At 39.0% G+C, this 26,091-nt stretch overlaps 1 protein-coding gene and 1 long non-coding RNA gene across 3 annotated transcripts; both read right to left on the bottom strand.

The window, feature by feature from the left end:
• Positions 1,804 to 21,707, bottom strand: LOC8061371 (myosin-6). Of its 2 annotated transcripts, none has more exons than XM_021451899.1 (39): positions 21,595 to 21,707; positions 21,093 to 21,221; positions 20,744 to 20,887; positions 20,147 to 20,292; positions 19,903 to 20,059; positions 19,525 to 19,583; positions 19,261 to 19,420; positions 18,663 to 18,812; positions 18,442 to 18,578; positions 18,209 to 18,355; positions 17,996 to 18,097; positions 16,379 to 16,436; positions 16,168 to 16,269; positions 15,213 to 15,250; positions 14,998 to 15,124; positions 13,916 to 14,083; positions 13,715 to 13,846; positions 12,917 to 13,026; positions 12,781 to 12,841; positions 12,317 to 12,494; positions 12,009 to 12,214; positions 11,510 to 11,629; positions 11,138 to 11,236; positions 7,593 to 7,802; positions 7,354 to 7,493; positions 7,163 to 7,271; positions 6,900 to 6,935; positions 6,762 to 6,818; positions 6,501 to 6,671; positions 6,233 to 6,382; positions 5,459 to 5,662; positions 3,902 to 4,006; positions 3,746 to 3,816; positions 3,576 to 3,675; positions 3,028 to 3,084; positions 2,715 to 2,771; positions 2,556 to 2,636; positions 2,390 to 2,478; positions 1,804 to 2,291 (listed from the first exon to the last, which is right to left on the bottom strand). In XM_021451899.1, the coding sequence occupies exons 1-39, from the start codon at positions 21,595 to 21,597 to the stop codon at positions 2,177 to 2,179; spliced, it is 4,485 nt and encodes a 1,494-aa protein (XP_021307574.1). In that variant the 5' UTR covers positions 21,598 to 21,707; the 3' UTR covers positions 1,804 to 2,176. The 2 variants fall into 2 exon arrangements, with proteins under 2 accessions (XP_021307574.1, XP_021307575.1); XM_021451900.1 differs by having other exon boundaries at positions 5,489 to 5,662.
• Positions 8,288 to 9,135, bottom strand: LOC110431992. The gene is made up of 2 exons (XR_002449446.1): positions 8,745 to 9,135; positions 8,288 to 8,664 (listed from the first exon to the last, which is right to left on the bottom strand). It is a non-coding gene; the product is annotated as an uncharacterized LOC110431992 (long non-coding RNA).

Raw genomic sequence — 26,091 nt, 5'->3', positions numbered from 1 at the left:
ATTAGACATCTAGATTAGCATAGCTACATAGGATTAGAACTAGAAGGAGTCAATCTTCGATTGGTTTCCGGATCTGTCAAGAGGATTCTTGGTAATTCTCTAATTGTGTTTCTAATTGTTCTTCTAATTATCTTTGTTCTTCAATATTATGAATATGACTTTGTTCTACTTCATTATATTGCTTATGACTTTGCTCTACTTGTTTATATTCAAGATTATATTGTTCTTAGTTTATCATAGTTATGTACTTGGCTAAGTTAGATTGGATCTATATACATGTTTAGGATCGTATAGCGTTTATCCATCGGATCCATGGGTAAATGATAGATATTGTGTAGAAGTGGTGCTTATACCGTATTTATCTGCGATTGTACCTAATATGCCAGATCGTGGGGTAGTTCGTGATAGTGATAGCTTCATTGATTCTTATATAGTCCCCCTCTCGTGTATTGGGCTGGCAGAGCAACATTATTTACAGGAGAGTGATTGCTATGTTTCTCATTTACCTTGCTAATATCACTATGCATGGGCGTAGTCTTGTCTCACAATGATTGCTAAGTATGCTTGCACTAACTATGATAATGCTAGACTATATAGTTGAGAATAACTTAGGAAATATTCTTGTAGTTCGTTCTAATTCCATGCTAATGACTTTCTAGAGTATCTAATTGAGGTGCTTATCATATTTATTATGTGGCTAGTTATGTTGATCAGATTAATTATCTTTGTCACTATTCATTACTTTATATATCCTTTATGTGACACTTATCCCTGTATGAAAGAGTTAGATACAATGTTCTCAATTATACATGCAATGATAGATACTCAATCTCATATTCTATTCTGTAATCAATATTGATGATTGCTAATCCCTTCCCAGTGGTAAAAATATAAATAATGATACCTGGAATACTTCCCGGTTAAAATGCTACATCGGTATTAATCTGTGTGCTTGCAGATCTCATTCATTATTTATTTAGAAGAGCAATTGCATATTTCAATACCGCGTCTCTCATGTCATGCTGGAGATGACAACTTGGTTTAAGTGGTATGAGGGATAGGTTTGGCATTTTTGGCACCGTTATCAGAATTAGAAAACTAAGTCTACTTTTGGTAATGATGTTAAAAATACCCAACAGACGGGTAGTGGGCAGCGCGCGCGATAGCAAAAGGCCACTGACTAGGGATGGTAGGCAAGGTCAGTAGGGGAGCTGCTAGTTGAGGGCAACAGTGGGCTGGTGTTGTGTTTCATATCTTTTATCTTCCCTTAATTTCCTTAATTTACACATGACAGATGACGCATCATCATTTTTGCTAATATGGCACTATTATAGTAGGGTGCATTTTTCCTACTCTTTAGAGTAGTTACTCTTATCTTCAATATACCACATTACATATGTGTACGTACTTATTTATCAGCTTCAGTATGTTTATATACTCATTTTAAGATCCTCCATATCTTAGTACCTATTTTTTTTTTCAAAATAACTCATTTTTAAATATGCTACTTATTTATCAGTTTGATCGGATTGAATATGTTTATATCCTGATACTCCATATCTTAGCACATGTTTTTTTTCCAAAGTAAATCATATTTTTTTAATATGCTATTATAATACTATTACAATATTATACAAAATAAATATAATCATATACTTTATGTATGTATACATACTTGGTATACATATTACCCTTGATATTCTAGTATGAATGTATGAACATATACTTTGTCAATATAGGACTTCGTTGGTAAATATACACCTTAAATCAAAGATATAAATATGAGAATAACTACACCTTGGGAACAGAAAATAATTTCCTTTATAATAAATAAATATAAAACTTACCCTAAAACAAAGAATGAATGAGCTTTTCTTCTTTCTAGAGGCAATTTTGGGAAGGGCGACAAGATAAAGAATATTCTTCCCAATACAGGAAGCGCCTAACACCAACCTACAGCTTAAAAGCAAATGATTTACAAGGCCCTGTTCGGCCCGTGAAGCGAGAATGACGAAGAATTTCAAAAGCTACACCGATCGATCTATCTGAATTTACAGCACCTAAGGGGGGAGGATACAACACCGGCATTTCTATCTATCTGTATCTTCTATCTATGTCTGTCTGTCTTAAGGGGATGGACTTGGAGGGAGACTGACATGTATGCCTCCTCTCATCCTTAGCTTCTCAAGAATTGGAATGCGGCGTTGTCAAGGAGTTCCTGCGGTGGACTCACATTCTGAAATTCCTTGGCATCCATAGAGTTGGCAATCTCCTCCAGTGATAGAGGCATGCTGTTTGTGCCAGGAAAGAGAATTCAAAATCAACAACATCCTGCAGTGCGTTATGTTCCTCACGTTCCAATACAAATTAGAAAAATTTTAAAAAATACCTTATTTCCTCATTTAGCAAAAATGTATTGTCTGATGAAGTGCCCTGGCCAGTTCCCTCGTTCACCACTTTTTTCATCTCATCAAGGACCTACAAGTCAATTTAGTTCAGCGCAATCACCTTACACAAATCCTCCATCTATCATCATGCACATATGTGTCTCTTACCTCTTCAGATACACTCTCGGTATTATATTTATCATCCCAGTACTGCGTGCATATTTTGTAAATTTGCTGGACACTCAATACCTGCATCAACGGAATGCAATTGATGAGCATACTTTCATTTTCTTCTTCTTCTTTCCAGTGTGTTAGTGGGCAGCTTACTGGGCACAAATCACTGATGATTTCATCATACGAGATCCTGAACTTTTTGAAAATGACCTGCAGACCAACGCAAAAGGTATAGTATTATAAAAATGGCTTGCCTTACACCGTTACACATACATGAAAGCCACAACAGTAAAGAGAAAAGCAGCACAGCCGTTAAGTGAAAATTCAATTTATCACAAACTTTCCCAACTTTCTTTTTCGCCATTAAGCCAAATGGCCCTAAATTCTGCTGCTTAAAACTAATAGCACGTGTCCCAGCTTAAAGCACTAATCAAACTAGTAATTATCTCGGTAAGTAATGACGTACCAAGAAACCAACAGCCTGGCATATGTGCTTAAGTTCATCAAATGCAGATCCTGCGTACTGTTAGTATTTAGAGTTAGTAAAGGGAACATAAATGGAGGATACTAATACTGGAACTGCATTATCATATTAATGGATACCTTTCTTCTGTCTTACCTTTTTAACGAAACACTATTCTGGATTTATTATGAAAAGCCAATACTACTACAAAATAAATCTGGGTTTACCAGACAACCATATTCAGCCTTACAAAAGCTAAAACAGAAACCTAACAGTTTATAGAAGAGACATAATGGTAAATATGGGGCCATGCAAGATGGTCATCTAGCATCATTTTCCATGAGAAGGGTTTATAGTTATTTAGATAGCACAGCATTTCCAGTGCGAATAAACGTTTTTCAAGGATTTCGTGAAGTACATGACAAGGAGAAAAAGACTATACAGGGGACTATTTGCTCCATGTTTGGAATTTTAAGGTATAATACTTGAGGGGGTAAAGTTGAAATGCCACAAAAAATTCGGTGATGTAATATTTTTTTCCATTTATTTACCTCTGGCTTGGCCACCGTGCACCAAGTCTCAAGTTCGTCCAACCCTTGTTTCACATATTCCCCATTGCTAAAGGAACAACACTCTCGCCGCACGAGAAGACTAGAACGTTACAGGGAAAGAAAACATTAGCATTAGAAAACTATGTCAGGTGTAGACTAAAAAATTATACCTATTTAAGAGTTGAGCATTGATGAATGAGAAAATTTGTGTAAAGATCTTCCGAGCAAAAATTGTTGGTACCTAGAATTTCAGCATAATGATCAGAAATCAGAACACCATGTAACCAAATGCATGCAATGCAAGTACGGAAAACAGCAAGACTTACACAATTTTCTTGCAAAATTTCCAAGAGGTCATTCAAATGGTTGACTATTGTCTGCCAATAGCTACCTTGATCTGTAATCAAACCAGCTTTTGCATTTCTTGGTGCCTTGAGAATCAATAAGGATATAACAAGGCATTAGATTAGCAACAACAAATTATGGCCAGAAAGAGAGCGCAGCTATAGAAGTGACGTGCAAATTAAAAAAAAAAATGACAGCCTTATAACAGAAAGAAGACATGCATGATAGAAGGAACATCCTAATTTCTTCACAGAGCACTCAGAGTGTTCAGCATGTCCATGTCAGTGGTAAAGGTTCTGTACATAAACCCTCTTTCTCTATTCTTAATTGAAAGGCAGAGCTCCTGCCGCTGCGTTCAGTGGTAAAGCAAGTTACTGAGAGAATGATAGTGATAATTGATTGTTGTTAATTTGATTAGCTCTTGCAAGCAAGTGTGCATGTGCTGGTGGAGCCAGCCAACATTGGTCAGTAACGCTACTCCCTCCAGCCATAAATACTCAGACGCTTTGACCAAAATCTAGTCAAGCTTTTGATTCTGGACCATCACTAGCTTTCACATAATTTGGAAACAAAAAATAAATCATGTGCAGATTTGTCTTGAAAGCACTTCCATAGATATTACAACTATATTGTCCTATAAAAGATAGTGGTTAAATTTGCAACTTGAAATCATAATAAGTCAAAAGTGTCAATTATTTTTGACTGAATTGGAGAGACTATCCAACAATTGCTCATCTCATGTGTCTTTACCCGGCAAGTGTGGTCCTTGCTCCTACAACGACTGAATTTTGACGTTGTTGCACCCTTGACAACAAATGTTCACATCTCTAGATGGTGGAAGAAGGCTATTAGAGGAGTTCCTAAAGAGATGCTCAAAGGGCTGAATTCATTGATCATTTTAGTATCCTAGGAGGTGTGGAAACACAGGAATTCGTGTGTTTGAAGGAGCAATGCCTAGTATTAATTTGCTTCTTCAGACCGTGGGAGTGGCCGGTGCTTCTAAACTCCATGAACTTCTCATGAGGTCGCCGGCTCACCGCTCCCAGGTGCTTATGCCCAACTCTTGTTTGGTTGTGTATTTTTTCCACTCCAGCTCATGGGTCTTTTGTCATTTTGTGCTCAGGTGTGTGGTAGGGACCCCTCTCGAGTCAGGTTATGTTAACTTGACTCGTTGTACTCTTTCTCTTAATGAAATGATATGCAACTCTCCTGTTTTTTTTTCTCGAACAGCACAACTCTCTTGTTTCATTCAAAAAAATTGACTAGATGTTTTTTGAACCATAAATACAGCAGGGGAAGCCCCCACTGTAGATTTGACTAGATGTTAGTATTTGAAAATATTGATATGTTGTGCTTTTTTTTAAGAAAAATCTCAAACACGCAGGAGAGCTGCATATCATTATATTAAGAAGAAAAAAAGGGTAAGAACCCTTACAACACCACACACACCTCGAACACAGTTAGGATCATCCAACACGTTTATTTTAAAAATTGACTAACCCTGCTGGAACAATCAAAAATATGAAATAATATTTAACCTGAGGATCACTTTCGATAGATGGGGTAACCTGAATGACTAGTGAAATTACTGAAGATATTTCTTTCTTCACATTGTCTCGGATCATTCCATATAAGCCTTCCACGAAAGCTGTAAGTTGCTGCTTAAAAAGAAGAGCAGGATACTTGGCCTCAACTTGGCGGACAAGATCCATATCAACAGTAATACTTGAAGCACGAAATCCCTGAGAACAATATTCCATCAAAGGAAAAAAATCAATCAATAACATTTTATATCCTATCCAAGAATTTATTTTTAACAAATTACAGCTTCTAGACTCAGAATCAGAGAGACCTATGGATTAAATAAATAATTAAAAAGTCTCAATGATTCCATCAGCTAAAAATGGAAAGGAAAATCATATGGCTCCCTCGTTTAAAATACCATGCTGTAGTGTTTCAAAAATCATCACAAAAATCGTGTATGTAGTACACCCTAAAGTTAAGTGTAGCCTCAACAATTCAGTTTGAAATTCATTTATGATGCTGAGATTAAAAAAACAGAAGTGTCCCTGTCAGCACATGATGAACAGTCGTTCCAGGTTGACTGCTTGTCTATTTTGTTTCTTGGCATCTAGGATGGATTTCAAACTGAATTGTTGCGGCTATACTTAACTCTATGTGTACTGCATAGATGATTTTTGCAATGACTTTTGAAAGATTCAACATGGTATTTTAGCTAGGGCGCCCTGGGCACCAAATCTGCACTCTGAGTAAAAATATATCATGCAATGACTTATACTTCTGAGACATACCATCCTTCCAAGGAATGATGTCTGAGTCTGTGGTCTTTTCATTGGAGTTGTTACAGATGATCCAGGAGGTTTGAGGCTCTTTTGTAGTATAATCAATAAAGATGATGAATTTGATAACCAGTATGCAAGATCAGCATTGCTATCTTGTTTCTGAGAAATACATGATATTTTAGGAAGGTAAGAATAGTGAGATAAAAAGAACAAGGTCACCAGTGATATCAGAAAGTGAGCAAATGAAGAATTTAGGCTTGTTACTAGAAAGTTGTACCTGCATCGCAGAACCAAAAATCTGAATCAATCGATCAAAAACATTTGTTCTGTCCGTCTCAAAAATTCTCCAATGAAGAAGGCATTTGTATATGGTTATTGCAGCAACTGGCTTTCCTTCACTGAATCCAACATTTTCAACAACACAATTTATCAGTGTATCAACACTCTCCTGCAAGAAAAGTTAAATGAAACCATAAGCTGATTTGTTTCCCTTTTAATAAATGGTTCTAGATATCAAGTATCAGCCAAGTAAATATACATTATGTCTCTCAATGATGGATCTCCTTCCAAACTCCATAGGAGTGCCATGAGGGGTCTGGAGAGATTATTACATTAAGTTAGAATAAAATTTAAAAAAAACAAGTTAGTGAACACCTATAAGGTTGAAGCTCCACACCTGTTCATCAGAATGTAGGCTTCCATTAGCCAAATTCTGCAGAGTTGCAAATACAGATAAACATAAGAGTATGTGCATGTTAATTTTTTTCCTCAAACACAAAGGAGAACTGTGTATTGTTATATTAAAAAGAAAATGGGTAAACCCTAGAGCATACAACACATCCACAAGTTTTAGATTGCACACTTGCTTTTAAACTTAAACAAACACCGACCTCAATCCAATGTGTATATTAAATTTCCATGATGAGAGAGAGAGATTACTGATTTCCGATGCATGTTAAGCAAAGGCATATTATCAGGTCTTGCTTTCATAGACTGCTGCCTGAGAACATGGTTCTCTGCCTCCGTGCTAGTCAACTTTTCTTGAAGGCTAATCATGACAAAATTTACAACATGTAATGCCTGATAACTTTACAGATAGAATCAACATTTTTATGTAATGTCAGAAGAACCTTTGCATTGTGTTCTTCAGTTCATTTATCATTGCCTCTGCATCTGTTGCTTTCTTGACTAATTCTTCCCTGGCTTTCTCTGTTTCTTCGAACTTCTGTTCTGCATTCTGAAGTTTTTCCTCAAAAGAGGCCACCAATGACTGGAAATAAGAAGAGAACAATATCATTAACTCGATTGAGGCTACAAACATTACTTGGATAACACATACTCAACCGTTTAAAATTTGTTACATTCATACCTTGAGCTTCTCGTTTTCAGCAGTAAGCTCATTGACTTGAGCCACATCAGCAAGAATCTCTGGTACTGCCGCAGCTTTCTCTGATGCTTCTTTGGCCGCTTCATGTTCCCTTTTCAATAGGTCCTTTGTGTCCTTGAGTTGCAATTGCAATTCCTGCAATTGTAATTGGAGCTTCTTATTTTCTTGTGTCTTAGCTTCTTCCAAATCAGCCTGCACATACCATGCAATAGAAACTCAGTGATGACCAAAGGTCAATTTCTTTTTTGTCTTCTCTATGATGTTATCATGCGCATGATATCCTACTAGCAATCTTACAAATGCTCCAACTGTTCGCACTTTAATAAGAGCGTCCCCCTATTTATTAATTACTAGTACAAGATAGGTTTAATGTACATGACACACTAGAGAAGTTCATTGAGGCCGACAGGAGTACAGGACTGTGGTATCAGGATCTAGAAAGTAGGAAGAATGAACATACAAAGCTTTTTAGAAGATGCTAAAATGGATTCTAACTTGAGAGTGAACCACTTAAAAAAATTTAAGGACCTAAAACCTCTCACTTTGAGAGTTTGTGGACCTAAGGTGATAATCCTGAAAAACAGTGAGGACCCTGGAAAACAGTGAGCACCTAAAACTCAAATGCAGGTCTGCAGTGGAAATATTTTGACACAATCGGCAGGGAAGTCCCCTACCTATTTTTTTCATTTTATTGATTTATGTACAAAGAATAAAGAATACAAAGGCCTTCAAGGCCCAAAGCGAAAAATACAGTGGAAACTAGAGTCTATTCTCACACCAAAGTTTCAATGAGTCAGCAATCCTCTGTTTGGCCTTGATGCACACCAAGCCTATCTCTTCCTTTAGCAGGATTTTCCATTCAGTAAGAGAGACTGCTTTATTGTCAAAAATGGCACCATTTCTGACTTTCCAAATCGTCCACGCTGTTGTGATGAAAATTTCTCTGAAGATGTGGCTTCCAAAATTTATTCTGGCTTTTGTCAGCATCTCGTGGGGAGGGAGGTCAAGATCCCAGTCAATTTGCAGCCAGGTTTGCAGTGGAAATAGTCCACCACTAAGAGAAAAGCACCTCAAAGGTCATACAAATATGATAGACTCATTAAAAATAACTATTAGAGATATGTATAATCTAACATTTTCTGTTAGCCGCCACCCCATCTGGTGCGTCTTCACTTGACTTTTTGTTGGCTGCGTAAATTGCTCGACCTTTAGGTGTGTTTTTTTTATGGTCGAGTAGCCGTTGCTCGAGGACCCAGCCATCATCATGGCCGGCCCTGCTATTCAGCCCGCTAGACATCTCGCCCGGCCGGAATTGCTGCTCCAGGCGGGTCTGGCCGCTTCGGCATCGTCTACCAGCACCGCCCGCCGGAAACGGCACCGCCGCACCACCTACTGCGCTGCTGCGGACGTCTTCCCCAACAGCGATGGTACCATTGCCTACAAGAATGACCCGACCCAGCCGTCTTCCCCAACAGCGATCATACCCTCACCTGCTATGCTGGGGTGCTGCCCAGCACCGCCCCCGTCGCCACAGCTCCACCGAGCCAGCCAGAGCAGGCGTTCATGCCATGGTGTCGACACTGTGCTGCGGTGCTCGGCAGCTCCGTTCAGCCGGCTGCCTGTGTCCACAGCGGCGCTGCCACGTGCTGGTCATGCGCCCCAGACGGCTCCTATCGCTGGCTGGTTGGGTCGCCTCAGGGGTCCTCCAGCAGCCTGCTCCTGAGCGGCGGCCCATGCAGAGCTCTGCATCCTCGAACCTCATCTTCGATCGGTTGACTCGGTTGAGAACAGGGGCAGTGCAGCGCGTCAACTACCAGAATCTCTCCACTACGTCGACTTCGCCGCTGCCAGCTAGCTACTGCAGCGCGCTGGCTACTCCCAGCTGGTGTGCTGCCATGGCAGACAAGTACAAGGCTCTCATCGACAAAACCACATGGTGACTAGTGCCTCCCTCGACCACCTGGCACCAATATTGTGATGGACAAGTGGATTCTCAAGCATAAATTCCACTCAGATGGATCTCATGCCCGCCATAAGGCTCGTTGGGTTGTTCGCAGTACGACAAGACGTTCAATCCCGTGGTCAAGCCAGCCACCATACTTGCCATGCTCAGCATCACATCAGCTCCACATGAAGAACACCTTTCTTCATGGTGACCTTGCAGCTGCCAGCAGCCATCCAACTTCATCGATTCTGTCTCTTGTAGAAGTCTTTGAAAGGTCTCAAGCAGGCGCTTTTTGTAGAAATTTTTGTACGGTCTCAAGCAGGCTCCTCGGACATGGCACGAGTGGTTTGCTTCGTACATCTGCAACCATGGCTTCATGGCAGCAAAATCCGACATGTCTCTCTTTATTTGTAAAGATTGAGATGATGTCGCTTACCTGCTGCTCTATATCAATGACATCGTCTTTGGCGTCTTTTGTGGCCCTTCTTAGGTGCATCACCAACTGGCTCAGCTCAGAGTTTGCCATGACAAACCTTGGTGCTCTCTACCACTTCCTTGGCATCTCTGTCACATGCTCCTCCGACGGCCTCTTTTTGCCCCAGCAACATTACGTCATTGATCTTCGGCGGGCTAGGATGACCAAGAGTCACCTTACAGCAACACCTATTGACTCTCAGGTCAAACTGTCCATGACTAGTGCTCCTGTTGAGAGCCCCTCAGGGTACCGGATTCTTGCTAGCACACTATAGTACCTTACTCTGATTCAGCCAGACCTCGTGTATGTTGTTCAGTAGGTTTGTCTCTTCATGCATGACTTGCTACCGCATCTTGCTTTGATCAAGCGCATCCTGCACTATATGAAGGACACCCTCAACATTGGTCTACACTTTAGCACTGGTGATGTGTCCTCCATCACTACCTACTCTGACAATGACTAGACTAACTGCCTAGACTCCTGGTTTTCTACCTCTGGCTATTGCATCTTTCTCGGTGACAACTTGGTCTCCTAGTCTTTGAAGCAGCAGACTACAGTGTCCTGTTCCGGTGCATGCAGTTGCTGAGTGATGCTGACTGCGACAGTTGCTTCAGGAGCTTCATGTCTTGATTCCTTCGGTGACCATTGTCTATTGCAACAACGTTAGTGCAATCTACATGATAGTCAATCTGGTTCATCATCGTCGCACGAAGCATATCAAGATTGGCATCCACTTCATCAGTGAGAAGGTTGCTTTGGGGTAGGTCCGTATCGTCCATGTCCCCTCTGCACATCAGTTCATGGACATCATGATTAAGGGACTGCATGTATAGTTGTTTAGTTGAATTTAGATCCAATATCTGCATCTAGTTTCCTACCGCTGTGATTGTGGGCATGTATTAGAGATATGTATAGTCAAACACATGTATATCATGTGACTTGTACTCCAAGTTGTACTTTGACATAAACATTTTTGTTGAGGTCAAGTAATAGAGTAGGGCACACCAGGGATGCAGTCAAAAGTATAGTACCAAGGCTTATGACCCTCCCCTATGCATTTGACCAAACAAAAACAAATGTAATTGTAACTTGAATGACAAAAGATACCCGAATACGTTTCTCCAGCTGTAGTCGCCATGTAAGCTCCTCAACTTCCTTCTCTAGTTTGCTTTTGGCAGCTTGTAGAGCACCAGTCTCTTTTGCAGCCTGAAAGTAAATGAACAAAGTAGCCATGAGAAAATTGGTCAAGAAAGGGGACTTGATATTTACAATAACTATGATTTTGGTAAACCCAATTATATGTTTGTTTTGTGCTTGTATAACTACAATGTATACAACTAAATAAATTTGTATAATTGATTACTGAGAAACTTCAGTTGAGGTCCATTACAGTGAATCTAACCATTGAGCTAGACACCAAGAAAAGGGACACATAAGATAAAAGGAAATTCAACAATATTGAAGTAAAGGGTTTCTTACCATTTTGAGGTTTCGAAGTTCCCTTCTGGCCACTCTTCTTCTCCAACCACACTGAGCCGTAATTGTGGCCTTCACCAGCCTAACGTATTGTGAGCGCAATAGATAACAGCGGCATCGACTCTGCAAGGAACAAGAGCATACAAGGTAGGGTAATGAACAAACATTTTCTTAAATGACCGGTGGGAGTTCTTCCTAGCATATATTAGTAGAGAAGAAGAGTGATTTTATAAACATGAAAAAGAAGATCAAATAGGAGGAAAATAACATGTAATGGACAAACATGGATTTATGACTGACTATAAGTGAAACAATCACTTAGGCTAAGCTCAGAATCCAACTGGATACAAAAGCATGCAGGCTGAATATAGATGAGATTGCATTTTCGAGCCAGACATCATTTGATCTTACTCTTATATTGTAAATATATTACAGACAAAAGAATGTTATTTTTCAAAGAGCAGTAGGTGTTTACAGAATAAAAACCACATTGTTTACGTACCTGAATAATCACTGCAGCTTTTGTTTGCCGCTTCAAGCGGAGTTTGATTCGAGCACCCATACCACGTAAACCGGACTGGATATTAGTTGCCGCAGAACAAATTTCTACATAGTTTTTCCTTGCGTAGTGCATACGGTAGTAGGTCTGCATTTTCAATGAAGCTGCCTCCCTACGAAGGTTTTCATAACACCTCCTTGCAATTGTTCCTTTGAAACATAGTACAGGAGTCACACTTAGTAGTAGATCTCACACGAAACAAAGAACAGGAGAATGAAAGTTCTTATTTAAATTCTCGTAGAAGAATATACCTCTGCATATTGCCTGGATTTGTATAGCACATTGTTGCAGCTCGATATATTTTTTGCGAGCTAGAAATGACCGAAGTTTGCTTTGTATTTTTTTAGCAGAAAGTCCCAAAACTTCAGTTCTTAGGGCATCTAACTCTGCCATTTGACCGGCACGAAGAAATACTTTCGTTTTTCCTATCTGCGCATTTCAAGTCAGAAAGTGAGGCACATAAAAGGAGTAATGGAATGACATGTTAATATTTTGTCATTGTGACTTTCCAGATGCCGCTTGGTTCTGAAATTCTATTTGGTATTGTTATGCATTACAGAAATGTTTGTACATAAACAATGTATGGCTAAATGCACAAGTTACCTGTTGAATGTTAACTTTTCTTTTCAGTACACTGGCATGGATTATTGAAAGGTTAAAGAACTAGAATATAAGTTAATTGTATAAAATGATTACTGGTTGTTCTAATAATTACCTGATAGCCTGCAAGATTGGCTTTGTCAAGAAGCATTTTTGCAGCAGTAACTTCATCATGGCTGCAAAGGAAACACATAAGATTTGCGATACATTGAAAAGAAACACAGAGTCAGTCAAGTAAATCACAAATTTACCTTCGACCAAGGACTTTGGGTTGCAGAATACCAAATCGAGTAACAAATTCATAAAATGTCCTCCTAGTAGGGTATCCCAAACAGCTTATCCTTATTGCCTCCAAAACTCCCTGCACAAAAAGAATGATAAAGTCTTACAATTAAAATGACCAATCTTGTAAGATCAGGAAGATTTTCTTAATAAGATTCCTTCAATGCGGATGACATTAAAAAAATTATCTTTCAGAAATTCTTTCGAAAACTAATTAGCAAAGAATAGTGGATGTTTGTTGGAGTGACAATTATTTGTATTACGTTAAAAAACAATTACTTGTATTCTTTTTTTTAGTAATTGTTCAACACAAAATTCTGACTGCTTCCCATATTATACTTGCAGAACAGACTTAAAAGAAGCTGGTGAAATATAGACTATTTTTGGTGTTTAAGAAGTGAAGTGAATTTTTGCAGGATGTTAAACAAGTAAAAAGCAAAAAACTTGGCTTGTGTTCACCAAAAAAGTTGATTTATGAACATCATATAAATTTATTATGAAATAAAGAGATATCAAGGTCACGAATTTGATTTCCAGTAAATTTATTGTGCTTGTATAAAACCCATTGACACATAAAGAAAGACAAAATGTTTCAACTAGTCCTGTATCACATGAAAATGCATTTGCAATTAATAAATAAAATGGTCCACTCTGGTGTCCATAGATATATTAATCATGTGACAAGTACTAACAGTGCCTCTAGACATCTTTTTCATCAACTTGTTGCATGTTTATTGATACAAAAGAAACACATTAGTACAACTTACCCCACAACGAAGCTGCTGGAGAACATTACTGTTCTCAAATATTACTGGCTTGAGAACATTGTTTGGTTTTATGCACCGGATATAGTGTGGTTCTGTTGCACTCAGAGTTTCTAGTAGACTCTGCAATTGTTGCTGCAATACCGTACAAAAATAAGAGTCAATACTGAAAAATAAAGGAGTAGCAAGAACATTTCACTTTACCTTGAAACTTGAGCCGATTGACGTAAATTTTGAGGATTTTGTTGATTCTTCACATGGTGGAAAAAGACTTGAAACAAATGAACATTTTGAGGCATTTAACAAGACTTGATGTTCATTTACAGCATAATCTATGTTTTTATCTAAAAAAAGATCTGTTTGATAAGTAACCTGCAAAAGAAAGAGATACACATTAAGCTACACAATTTAATAGTGTAAATAATCAGTATAATTGGCGCACCAACAAATAGCTAGCATAATAAACTAATAACTCTCCTGAGTCAAATACCAAATTGTTTATCTTGTGTTCTATCTTTGTATAGTTGTGGTCTGAGAAAATATGGGTAATATTATGTTTGAAAATATGGGTAGTATTCTTTCAACAATTTTGGAAGTTATATTTTATGGGTTCTAGGAAAAACAATAAGAAGTTTACGCATATGCAGTTATGCACAAAATGTTGGCTCAACTGAAGTCCTGCTTATTCACCCTTCTTGTAGTTCTGCCTTGCCCAGTTGCCCCTAGCTGAGACATTTATTTTGAAAATGATTTAAGAAAGTGCTATTCGCTAATTAGCAGGTCACAATGAAAGTATTTTAAAGTGGCATTTTTTAGAACTCTGATTTTTTTTCTCAAACTAGCAAGAGAGCTTAGTACTATCATTAATCAGTGTGTATTTCACCTAGACTAAAACACCCTTGCTAACCTTCCTCTAGCTGAGTTGTGTTAGACTGCATATAGTCAAACTATTTTAACTTTGACCAGTAACATCTATACGGATGTTATATTGGTCAAACAAAATGTTAGGAGTAGATTTGTCACAAGAAATATTCTCATATCAGTAAATTCATGAGGTTTCACAAATATTTTGCAGTAGAGATTAATTTTCAAAGATTTATATTATATACTAGGTCAATTTCCAAAATTGTCACTTCATTATATGAAATATCATGTACCACAGCAAGTCTCCAGATATGGTACACAGGCAGTAATGATTTTAGACTGACCCACATAATAACTACTGTGAAAATATAACCCCCAAACAACCTTAATATTTAAATGTATATCAAGAACATGTTACCTACATTTCCAGCATAGTGATGAACAGTGAAGTCAGACCGTGAAAATTTGGGTTTACTAAAGTGAGGGTTGTCTTTAAACTTTTGATATAACTTCTCAGCAAATGTCTCGTGCGTTGAATTTCGTAACATGCTGAAGCATGAGAAATAAATAGTTAGAAAAAGACCTGGAATATGACAAGAAAACAAAAATAGATACATAAAAACTTATTTGCATATACCATGTCTCATCCAAAAGAGCAATTATTCCCCCAGGTTTCTACATGGAATAAATCAGAACAAGAAATAAGATTTCATAGCATGACCAAATCACCTAATGGACCAAGCGCTATATACATAATCTATAGATAGACAATTTACAAACATATTAAAAATGCAAGGACCAAATCAAGTAAGCATGTCATGTTTCTGCTTCAATATCCAGATGGAGATAAAGAGAGGAGAAATAGAACATGTAGACCTAAGACATGCAGAAAAAATGTGATTGATAGATATATTAGTATTGAGTTGCATGTACTAAGCAGTTAAGTCAAGCTTAAGCTCATGTGAAAGAGTGGCCAACCAGCACTCCCCACATGTGGAGGCAGAGGTGTGTTAGGAGGGGCTCTTTCCCACCATCTTCTACAATTAGCCCCTCCTTCCAAACGACTATGGCTGCAAACTTGTAGGGAGGATAAGTGTCGTGCACCGAGCAGCAGTAGGACAGTGGGGGGCACCTCACCCTGGTGTTGGATCCATCCCTGCATGGAGGCTCCCTCAAGCCTTGTGTAATAGGAGCAAACAACATTTTTTTTTAAATTGCGGTATCCACGATTCAAACTCAAGACCTCTAGCCTCGTACAATATTGAGTTGCATGTACTGACTAGTTCAAATCAAAAGTTTAAGATGATGGGAAAGGGTGAGCAGTTCACTAACACATCAATAATTAACATCCTAGTGTACAAACTAGTATACAAATCTACTAACTAATCACTGATGTTGGTAGGGACAACTCATCCTCTTTGTGAAAGATGGTAAATGGACTTGAAACAGGAATGCAGATGCAAAAGATTGCTTAATGTAGTTGCCAATTGGCTCAAATTTTACATGTATGTGTCTTGTTTAATAAATGCCTTTACTTTTTATTATATGCCAATTGGTCAGACAATATTGCATCAAGAATTTGAATTCTTCACCTTCTCTATTAGATCTAGAATTTCTTGGTTGTCCACAAACTGGATATAACTCCAGTCAATTTCTTCTTTGGTGTATTCTTCCTGCTCCATCTTAAAGACATGCTGTTCATGGGACAAAAAATGGTCAGAAAGGACTCACAACTAAAGTAATTAAATAACCTAAACCGAACAAGGTTTAAGTTGTCAGCATAGGATATTTTCTTTTTGTAACCTGATTGAAGTGTTGTTGCAGCTTCTCGTTAGTTAGATTGATACAAAATTGCTCAAAGCTGCAGAACATCAAAATGTCAACATATAAGAACTACATTCTTTTAAACATGACATAAGCAGATGATTATTCATGCAGTAGTTATTATATCTCATATACTTCAAGAAAGAGCAAACAAAACAAAGGATTTCAATTAACAAAAAGGTTAGCAAGATCATGCTGCAGCAATGCCACTACGTTGCGCACATCCTCGAACTGGTGAGCATGGTTTTCTATAATCCAACCCACACCCCCATGGAGGAGCAGCTCAAGCTGAGACGAGAAAGCACAGTGGAGGCGTAGACCTGACGCACTACCAGTGGATCACCGAAAGCCTCCACTGCCTTGTCCACACCTGGCTAGACCTAGCATTTGCGGTCGGGTTCGTGAGTCGGTTCATGGAGAAGCCCACAGAGGAGCATCTCCAAGTAGTGAAGCGTATCCTACCTTATGTCATAAGGACCCTAGACTCTGATCTGTGCTACAGGCGGCAAATTGTAGTGTGGCTAGTCGGCTACTGTGACAAAGACTTGGTTGGCTTGGTTGGTGACATTAACATGAGCAAGAGCACGAGCGACATCCTCTTCGTGTTGACTACTTGATCAGCTAGCAATCGATAAAGCAGTGTGTGGTGGCTATGTCTTCCTGGGAAGCAGAGTATGATGCAGCCACCATGGGTCTGACTGGCTCGACTACTCGGTGATTTCCATGGGACCACACCTGATGTGGTCGAGCTTAAGGTGGACAGCAAGTCTGCCCTGGCACTTGCGAATATAATATTATCTTCCATGAAAGAAGCAAACATGTTGATCTCTAATATCATTTCATCTAGGACTGCATTGAGGAAGGGAGCATTAGTGCGAGATATATCACCACCAATGACTAGCTCCCTTGGGCGAGTCAAGTTCCAAGAATTATGCACAAGGACTGGAGAGGTCAAGATCAATCCAAAGCTAGAGCACATGGATTAGGGTGAATTGATAGATAAGTATATTCCTATGTTCAATTATCTTCACTAATAGTTGTTGCTGCTGTTGTTGACTTTGGATGGACAACACCATACTTTTTTGATCAACAACAGTAGGTAGTATGGTAGAAGGTATTTTACAGTGTAGTTGGTAGATGAGATAGGATATACTAGTGGGTGTTAGACACCATACCTGGGCAGGTATAAAACTGCTCCCTAGTTCGTATATATATGTATATGCAATGTGCAATCTATAGAACAACTTAACTGCTCTCAGTTTCTAGTGTGTGCACATCTTACCTCCTCCATTGATAACAATATTCAGCCTTGAGAGAGGGTTTTCCCAAAGCATTATTACATTTGTTTGATTTATGTGTTATAACTCGTTTATCAAACTTTGCATCTAGGCTGCATAAATTTTACTCCTAGATGCCATGAACCCCCTTGATTTTTCCCATGAACCTACAGACGGACAAACTTTTCCCAATACTTAAGTTCTTTGGTGTATCATACACGGATGGTAAAATTAATCTACAAAGACTGGTATATGTGACTTCTATGAGTATGTGAACATAAGCAAGCAGATTAAATGCAAAGGCATACCAGTTAAGCACCTGTTTGTCAAGAAACTCTCGAAACCATAAATGTCCAGGACACCAATCAAAATCTTTGAATCAGGATCTTGACCAATTGAGCTATTGATTTTATTTACAATCCTGTAAAGGTCAAAAGCTCAATTGTTGTAAGTACTATTTTGCCTACAACAGTTATAGTACAATATACATCAGTATGGGAGAAGCATTTTAAATGATAATTTTCAAACGTACCAATCAAACAAACGTGAGTAAACAATCCTAGCCAATGCATCTCTACTCAAAGCTGCAGCTCGTGGGTCCAAATTTTTTGTAATACTCTCCCCACGTGTTGCCATTACACGCTTGCACAAAGATTCCTCGAGACCTTTTTCATCACACCTGCATAATACCAGAAGATGTCCACATAAGGGATGCAAAAGGAACTTGTTTAAATTTTAAACATAAGTACTAAAAAATAAAAATACATGAAAAGCTCAGCTGCTGTCTTAAGGTGAAATTGGGATTTCTCGTCTTTGGGTTTTGAAGAATCATCTTCACTTCCTTCTGAAAATTCTACGTTACCCAAATGAAGAATAGCAGCCACAACTCTAAATATTGCATCCTACAGGATAGAAATTTGCATGTAGAAAATTGTTTGTCTGCTAATGATGTACTAAATTGATTGGTAGCAAAATCTTGGTTTTACCTGTTCGTCAGAACTCATACCCACAATACCCATAGCTCTTCTAGTTTCCATGTATTCTTTGGCATCATCTAGCCCAGTAAGTGCAATACAATTGGACTGGTTGAGATAGTGAAATGATCTGGGATCGCCCAATTTATATTTCTTGCAATCCTGATAGGCATATTCAAAGTTACATATAATGATATAGACAAATAGATCTACATATAATGTCAAGAGGGGAAAAACTTATGAAGAAACACTTAGTTGATACAAGGAACATTGGAGGAAATAGAAACAAAAGAATATAAACTATTTGGATTCTCTTAACTCTCTTTAGCTACCTATGGAATTCCTGCACGATCATTTTATTGGCAAAAAGAAAATAACTAATCTTATAATATGGCATCTCAACTTCTCAAGATATATGTGCTTCTCATGAATGCATCACCCATATATAATTCTTGAATTAGTTTTAGCTTATTGTTAGAAGTCTATGACAGTTTTACAATGTGGAATAGTATCACTGAATCAGCTACCAAACTATCATTGTAACAAACAAACAAACTCAGTAGTATTATTACAAGATTTCAAAAAAACAGTTATAGAGAAATGTTCTTACTTCTGATGGTGCACAACATAGCATGTAAAAGCAGTGGTAGTTTCTTTCTGGATCAGATATTTGACACACACGTGACCTTTCTAGAAGATAGGTCCTTATAGCAGCTCCTGATATCTTCCCGTTTGCATCAAACTGAATCTCAACAAATTTTCCAAAACGACTGTAAAAAAACAAAGATAAGTTGAAACACCAAATCAAGAAGTTGCATGAGCAGCTTAATAATCACCCAAAAATGTGGAGGATGCAGTGCATTTGGTTCATTACCTTGAGTTATTGTTCCTGACGGTTTTCGCATTGCCAAATGCCTCAAGAACTGGGTTGGACTGTCAAATAAGTAGGCGAATTAGAAATATATTTAGGTCTTCCCCTACTATTTTTGCTAAAAAACACATAGGCAAATTAGAAATATTTTTAAATGATGCACTATTGCTTTTTAATACTAAGAAGATGCTAACATGTTTGATGATTCGTTAACATAAATATTCCTTAAAAGGAGGTGCATAAGGTGACAGCCAATCAAACTGATTCGATTCATACCCAAGCAAAATAACTTTCCTAGTTCTTAGGTAGGCTATAGTAGTATAGTACTTGTGCTAGCAGCAAAAAGAAAGAACAACATAAGTGTGCCAGTGCAAAACACACCTCCAGGATCTGTTGTTGCACTGACCTTCCTTCAGCTTGAGGTTTACCACCCATGTAAGCAAGATACTGCATAAGACTTTTAGTGCTTTCGGTCTTTCCTGCTCCACTCTCTCCACTCACCAATATTGCTTGGCTTATACGATCATTGATCATAAGTCTGGGTAGAGGGAACATAGGGAACTTCACAAGGATTGATACGTAAGAATGTAACATTTTTAATGATCCGTTCATGAGGAAAACACACCTATATGAACGGTCAGCGATGGCGAATGGATGGGGACTCAGCTCACCAAATTCTGCTCCTTTGTAAATTCCCATCATATCGTTGTTATAAAGGTGAGGAAGCCTTTGAAATGGATTAACAGCTATCAAGATATTCCCGGTATAAGTCTGGAAGAACAATTTAATCCATTAGAGAATCTGCAAAATCATGAATAAGATTGCAAATTTGCAAACTCATACTAGGTATGAAACACTAACAGAACTGAACTACAATGGACCAGTGTCAAGAATCACCAAATCCCCATTATCTATTTGCGTTCATGCTTTAGTGTTGAAGGAGACCAATGTTTAAGACAAAAAGGAATGAAATTAAGGTTTGCATGTAGTAGCATAATATTTCTTATGAGTGAATTAGATAAGGCCTGGCAGGCAAAACCATGACAAGGGAAAAATGAGCGCAACAAAATCAATGTAGGAAGTATAAGGCTTCAAGAGAAAATGTTAGTCAATATAATGCAAGCGCCACTGGACCTAAACCTCATATGATCTGTTGTTTAGAATAACGAGACATTATAGAGAGGTATACGAATCAGATATGTTCCTGTTTGCATCAACTTACATATATTTCATTTAGCATAAATCTCGACTTTAGGTTCTGAAGCACTCCTGGTTCATGCAAATATGCTAGCCTTGTCATATCCTCGACACCACCGCGTGGAGACTCTGTATCCTTGGGGTAGGCACTTGACACATTAACAGTCACCTAACAGGAGGATTGTGGGATCAAATTAAACTGAGCATGTTGTGTTTCATATAGCACAGAAGAGAATTATTCCCTTTTTAAACCAAACATACTGATTATTCTAGAGTTTTAGATTTTTTAAACAAATAAACAATTCGAAGGCTGTAATTTTTATAGCTGTTGTTTCATAAGTGACAAACAAACAAAGCATTGAGCAGTTAATTACCTTCTTTCCAGAGGTGCAGTTGACGACAAGTTCATCCCCATTGATCTGTTCCACCAAGCCATCCATCCAGGCCTCATCTGGGTCCTCGACCCAGACATGAGAGCCCACAACAAAGCGGCTTTTCGACGCCTTCAACGGAACAGACATTATAAGCACATACAATACATCTTGTTGCCTAATAGGGTGACAGACGGTGATGGCAACTTCAAAGTGTCTCATTATGGGATTGGGATGGAAATGTACCACGAGGCCACGATTACAAGAACAAGAAGATAATAAGAACGAGCAAGCATTGCCGCATTGCATTTGGCCATATCAGCAAACATTTGAAGGGGTTGGGTAATAGAGGCAAAGCGAGGCTCGAATCGATCATGAGGCAAGGCAACGCAATGCAATACAACAGCAGAAATGGACAAATAAATAAATAAATAAAAGAGGAGAGAATTTGATCTACATGGGAAGAAGAGAAGAGAAGAGAAGAGAAATAGACATGCATGTATACCATTGCGACGGAAGAATCAGAATCAGATGGAGAGCGGCGGCATCAAACCCGTGACGCAGCGGCGGCACCACCGCAGGACGGGGGTCGCGAGACGGAGGAGGGGGTCAAATTGGCAAAATCCCCAGCCCCGGAATTTCCATGGATCATCGTCATGGACGCTGCTGGTTGCGTTTGTTTGGGTGTCCCTTTACTACTATTTTTAGTAGCGACGCAAGCTGGAGAGAAGGCAGAAATAATGAGGGAGGGGGCATGCTAGGGTCAACCCATTGGATGATAACATCCGTCCGATAGTTCCCGCCCAGACCAGTAACGAGCGTAATAATGTTTTTATCCGGTCAGCAACGCATGCGGCAGTTTCCCTAGATGGTGCGCGGGGCAGTTTTCCACCGACACATGCAGGGTCGTTGATTTTTTATGTCCACTTAAATTTGCGTGCAACATCATTAGACGCCTTTACAAATTTTAAAAAGTCATCACTAGTAAACCAAACATCAAATTAAATTATGCTACCATCAGGTTTATTACAATAAATTCTTAAAAATAAAATCCCACATGCATATATTTAGATAAAAAATTTAATAAACATTTCTCTAATAAAGATAGAACATTTTCTATTATTAAGCATAGAAGACGTTCTACGTTCAAAGAAACAATGCTCCACCTTTATTAGAAGAATATGAAGTTGGTATTATAATATATATAAAAATAAATAAAAAAATACATACATAAACATAAAGAAAAAATAATAATGAAATCTAGAGCAAAGCATAAGAAAAAACACATAATAGAAAAAATTATAATAATATCACATGGCTACTTTTCAAATATATTAAAGAAATACTATAGAACATCGTATGTATATTAAAATCATAATAGGAAGAACATGTGTACATAATACATCATAGAACACTACTATATACATCAGAGAACATCGCCTAGATATTACATGAACATCACTAAACACATTATGGAACATTACATATATACTAAGTGAACATAAAAAGCATCAAAGAATACCACATGTATCCTACGTGATTATCACATGGATACTATGCGAACATCACAAAAAATCACAGAACATCACATATATACTACATAAACATTACAAAAACATTATAAAAATGACATCATCTCGCACGTGAACATCAACGAAAACCTTAAAACATCAATCTATACCATGCCAACATAGCATCTATAAAATATAGAAAACAAAAAATATGAAAAACAAATAATTAAGTAAAGTTAAATAGAAACATAGCATCCTTGTGATTTGCCAACTCTTAAAACAATATAGAGAGTAAAAAAATAGTTCCCCTCTAAGAGTTTGCTATTTTAAATTTGGCAAAATGAAAAAAAGAAGGAAAAAATCTACTTACCCCCCTGAAGTATTAAGCTATGTCTAACCTAGGCCCCCAACTATAAAACCGGGTTTCCTACACTCTAAAATTTACAAAACCAGGCATCTAACCCTTTGGGGCGGTTTGGGAGGGTGGTTTTGACACGGTGGCGGCCAGCGTGTCATTGGTTTGGACACCGTGGCGCAGGGATGCAATGCAGGGGCTGGTTTCGGTCGCTGGCAGACGGTCCCCACTTGTCAGACGAACCCCCTCAAATACCCCATCGGTTCCCCTGTTTCTCTCTGTCTCTACCCGTGACTCTTCCTCTTCCCCACTGTAGCGCGGGCTCTCTCGGGCGACACGGGCGAGGTGGAGATGCTCTGCGGCGGGTAGCAGTGATCAGCTTCGAGCTTCTCCTCTAGGTGCGTGTACTGTGTCCTCCTTGGCTCAATTAGTAGGAGTGATGATTTTGTGGATGGATTAGGGGAACTGGGGTTTTCTGGGTAAATAGTTCGAAGCCCTTGAATGGTGTAGTGGGTCTACATTTGTTTGGTTTAGTGGCATTAGAGTTGAGTTCATGAATAATGACTGGTAAAGGCATGTGCTTTTCTCATGTGATGTCACTGGGTTGATGTTTTTCATGGTATTTAGGGGTTAGGGTTTTTGCGAAAGGTTCTTGTTTCACTAGATTGATGGAGTTTGTGATGATGTTTTTGTCGATGTCAGGCCTCGAGATGGCGAACCTGGACATGATATGCATAAGGTTTCATTATGGGGGTTGATTTGAGACAGTAGGGGCAAATGTGTATTATTTGGGTAGAGATATAGCCGAATCTTGGATTGATGTGGACAAGCTGTCATATTTTGAGATCAGGGGACATCTGGAAGATCATTATAGGACTGACCATGTCATTAGGTTGTATTGGTTGAAGCCACACATGGATATGATGTCAGGTCTAGTGTTGTTGGTTGATGATGCCTCTTGTCAGGTCATGCTACAGGCTCACACTGTAACTGGTACCTATCCAGAAGGTTTAGTGGTGGACATGTATACTGAGAATGTGGGGACTAAGTTGGTTGTAGGTGACCAAGAGATATGGGCAGCAAATGATGATGATCATCTTTAGGCTGAGGCAGTTGAAGTGTTGCCAGCAGAGGATGAAGGTGATGAAGCATCTGCAGACAGTGCAGGTGATGAAGCATCTGCAGACAATGCAGATAGTGCAAAGGATGCAAATGCAAGGGGTAGCATGTCTTGGATGGATGATAAGGATTATAGATCATTCTGTGCTTTCTACAAGTCTCCTTCTAAGCCAACAATTGTTGTTGTTGATGATGTTGAGGCAGGTAAAGGGAAGAATGTGTTGGCTTCATCTGATGGAAGCTCTGAAGATGAATCTGATGAAGACTATGTGCAACCCCTATCTAAGGATAGCTCTGTAGAGGATGAAGAGGCACAAGAAATGAGAAAGTTTGCTTATGAGCTGAAAAGGAGGAATAGAGCAAAGAAGCTTGGCATACATGGTGTTGACGGTCCTTAAGTACCAAATATAATCATCAAATAAATAAAGAAAAGGATCCAAATGCAACCAACACCCAAACTTAGGGTTTTATCTGATAGAATTCCACGAGTTTTGGTGTTTGTCTATTTCTGCAGGGGGTTATTAGGAAATACGGAAGAAAGGCCCACACGTCGGGTTTACATAGAGATATTAATGTGCCGCGCAATTTTCTATCATCTAGAAGACTCCAGAAGCCACGGGAACGAACGGGAAGGCGAACGGGCCCGGGGGCAGGGCGCCCGCCCTCCCCCCTTGGGCGCCCGCCCTGACCTGGACTCCAATCAGAACTCTTTTCGGGGACCAAGCTCCACCGACCTAAAGGATCAAGGATAACCATCCAATCAACGTCGGTTTGATCATACGGCTCACGTTCACTTGAGGGGACTATAAAACCAGACCCCCTGGCCCCTAGAGGAGACAAGTTCATCATAGAGTTGAGAGGAGCCCTCGAAGGAATACCTCTCCTCTAAATAAAATTTCTTTTAGGCTTAGCATCCAATGTGAGTAGAATTAGATCTTCTAGTTTCTACTAGATTGAGAGAGATAGAGTGGAGGTGTAGATCGGAGGAAGCCCGGCCTGTCGGTGTCTACTCCGAGGTTGTACCTGCGGGATCAAGTCTCCTAACCCGAGGCTTGCTCCTAGGATTCTTCAGTAATTCGACTTCTAATTCTAGTAAGTTCTTGTTTTATTGTTCTTTGGTTTATGAGTTTACTTTAATCTCTTCCGGTTGAGTTTAGAGTAATCATTGCTAGCGTAAACGTGGTGTTTGGGCTAGGGTACTCATAGATATCCCCTGACTAGCTGGACCGTGGTAGTAGCGAGGAACGTGACATTTCCGAGTTACCTTTGCAGACCATATCTCGTTAGCAGGACGGCTAGGTTTATAGGTGCGGGTCGAACATCCTTTGTGGTATCTAGATTCCGTAAGCTTCCCCAATAGAACAGTAGATCATCCTTACCAAGGTTAGAACGAGACTACGGTTGCAGTCTTCTCTATACATCGCTCACATTGAGAAACATTCTTTTTAGCCTAAAGGGTAGTAGCAATAGATTTGGTTAGTCAGATGCACGCTTTCTCCTAGTGGTAAAAATATAAATACGATACTCTGGATAACCTCCCGAGTGAAATGCTCACCGATATCCGTGCGCTTGCGGATCAATTCCTTATTGCGTTACCAAATATGAACACATGGTTCTCTGGTTAACCCTATTGCAGCTAAGGATTTGGTTGATGAGGTGCCTAACCTAGCTGAACCAGGTAATCCATACATGGATTCAAGTGAAGAGTACTCCTATGGAGAGAACAGTGATGGTGAGACAGAGAGGTGGAAGAGCTTGGAGAATAGGTATGACAGTAAGGCTCCTATTCCTGTGTTCTTTCTTGGTATGGCATTTAGGGACAAAAAATAGTTTAAGAAGGCACTAGTCAAATATGGTTTGAAGACACATAGGCATCTGAGGTTTGACAAGGTTAGGGCATTTTGCACTTGGCTAGCATGCAAGTGGATGATATATGGCTCCAAAAGTACTAGATCAGAGTAGTTCAAGGTGGTCACCTTTGATGATAATCACACATGTGCTCCAAGAAGGGATAACA

Source organism: Sorghum bicolor, chromosome 1 (assembly GCF_000003195.3).
Source record: "Sorghum bicolor cultivar BTx623 chromosome 1, Sorghum_bicolor_NCBIv3, whole genome shotgun sequence".
Lineage (NCBI taxonomy): Eukaryota > Viridiplantae > Streptophyta > Magnoliopsida > Poales > Poaceae > Sorghum > Sorghum bicolor.
The sequence above is the reverse complement of the archived record's forward strand: the minus strand, read 5'-3'. Positions and strand labels throughout refer to the sequence as shown.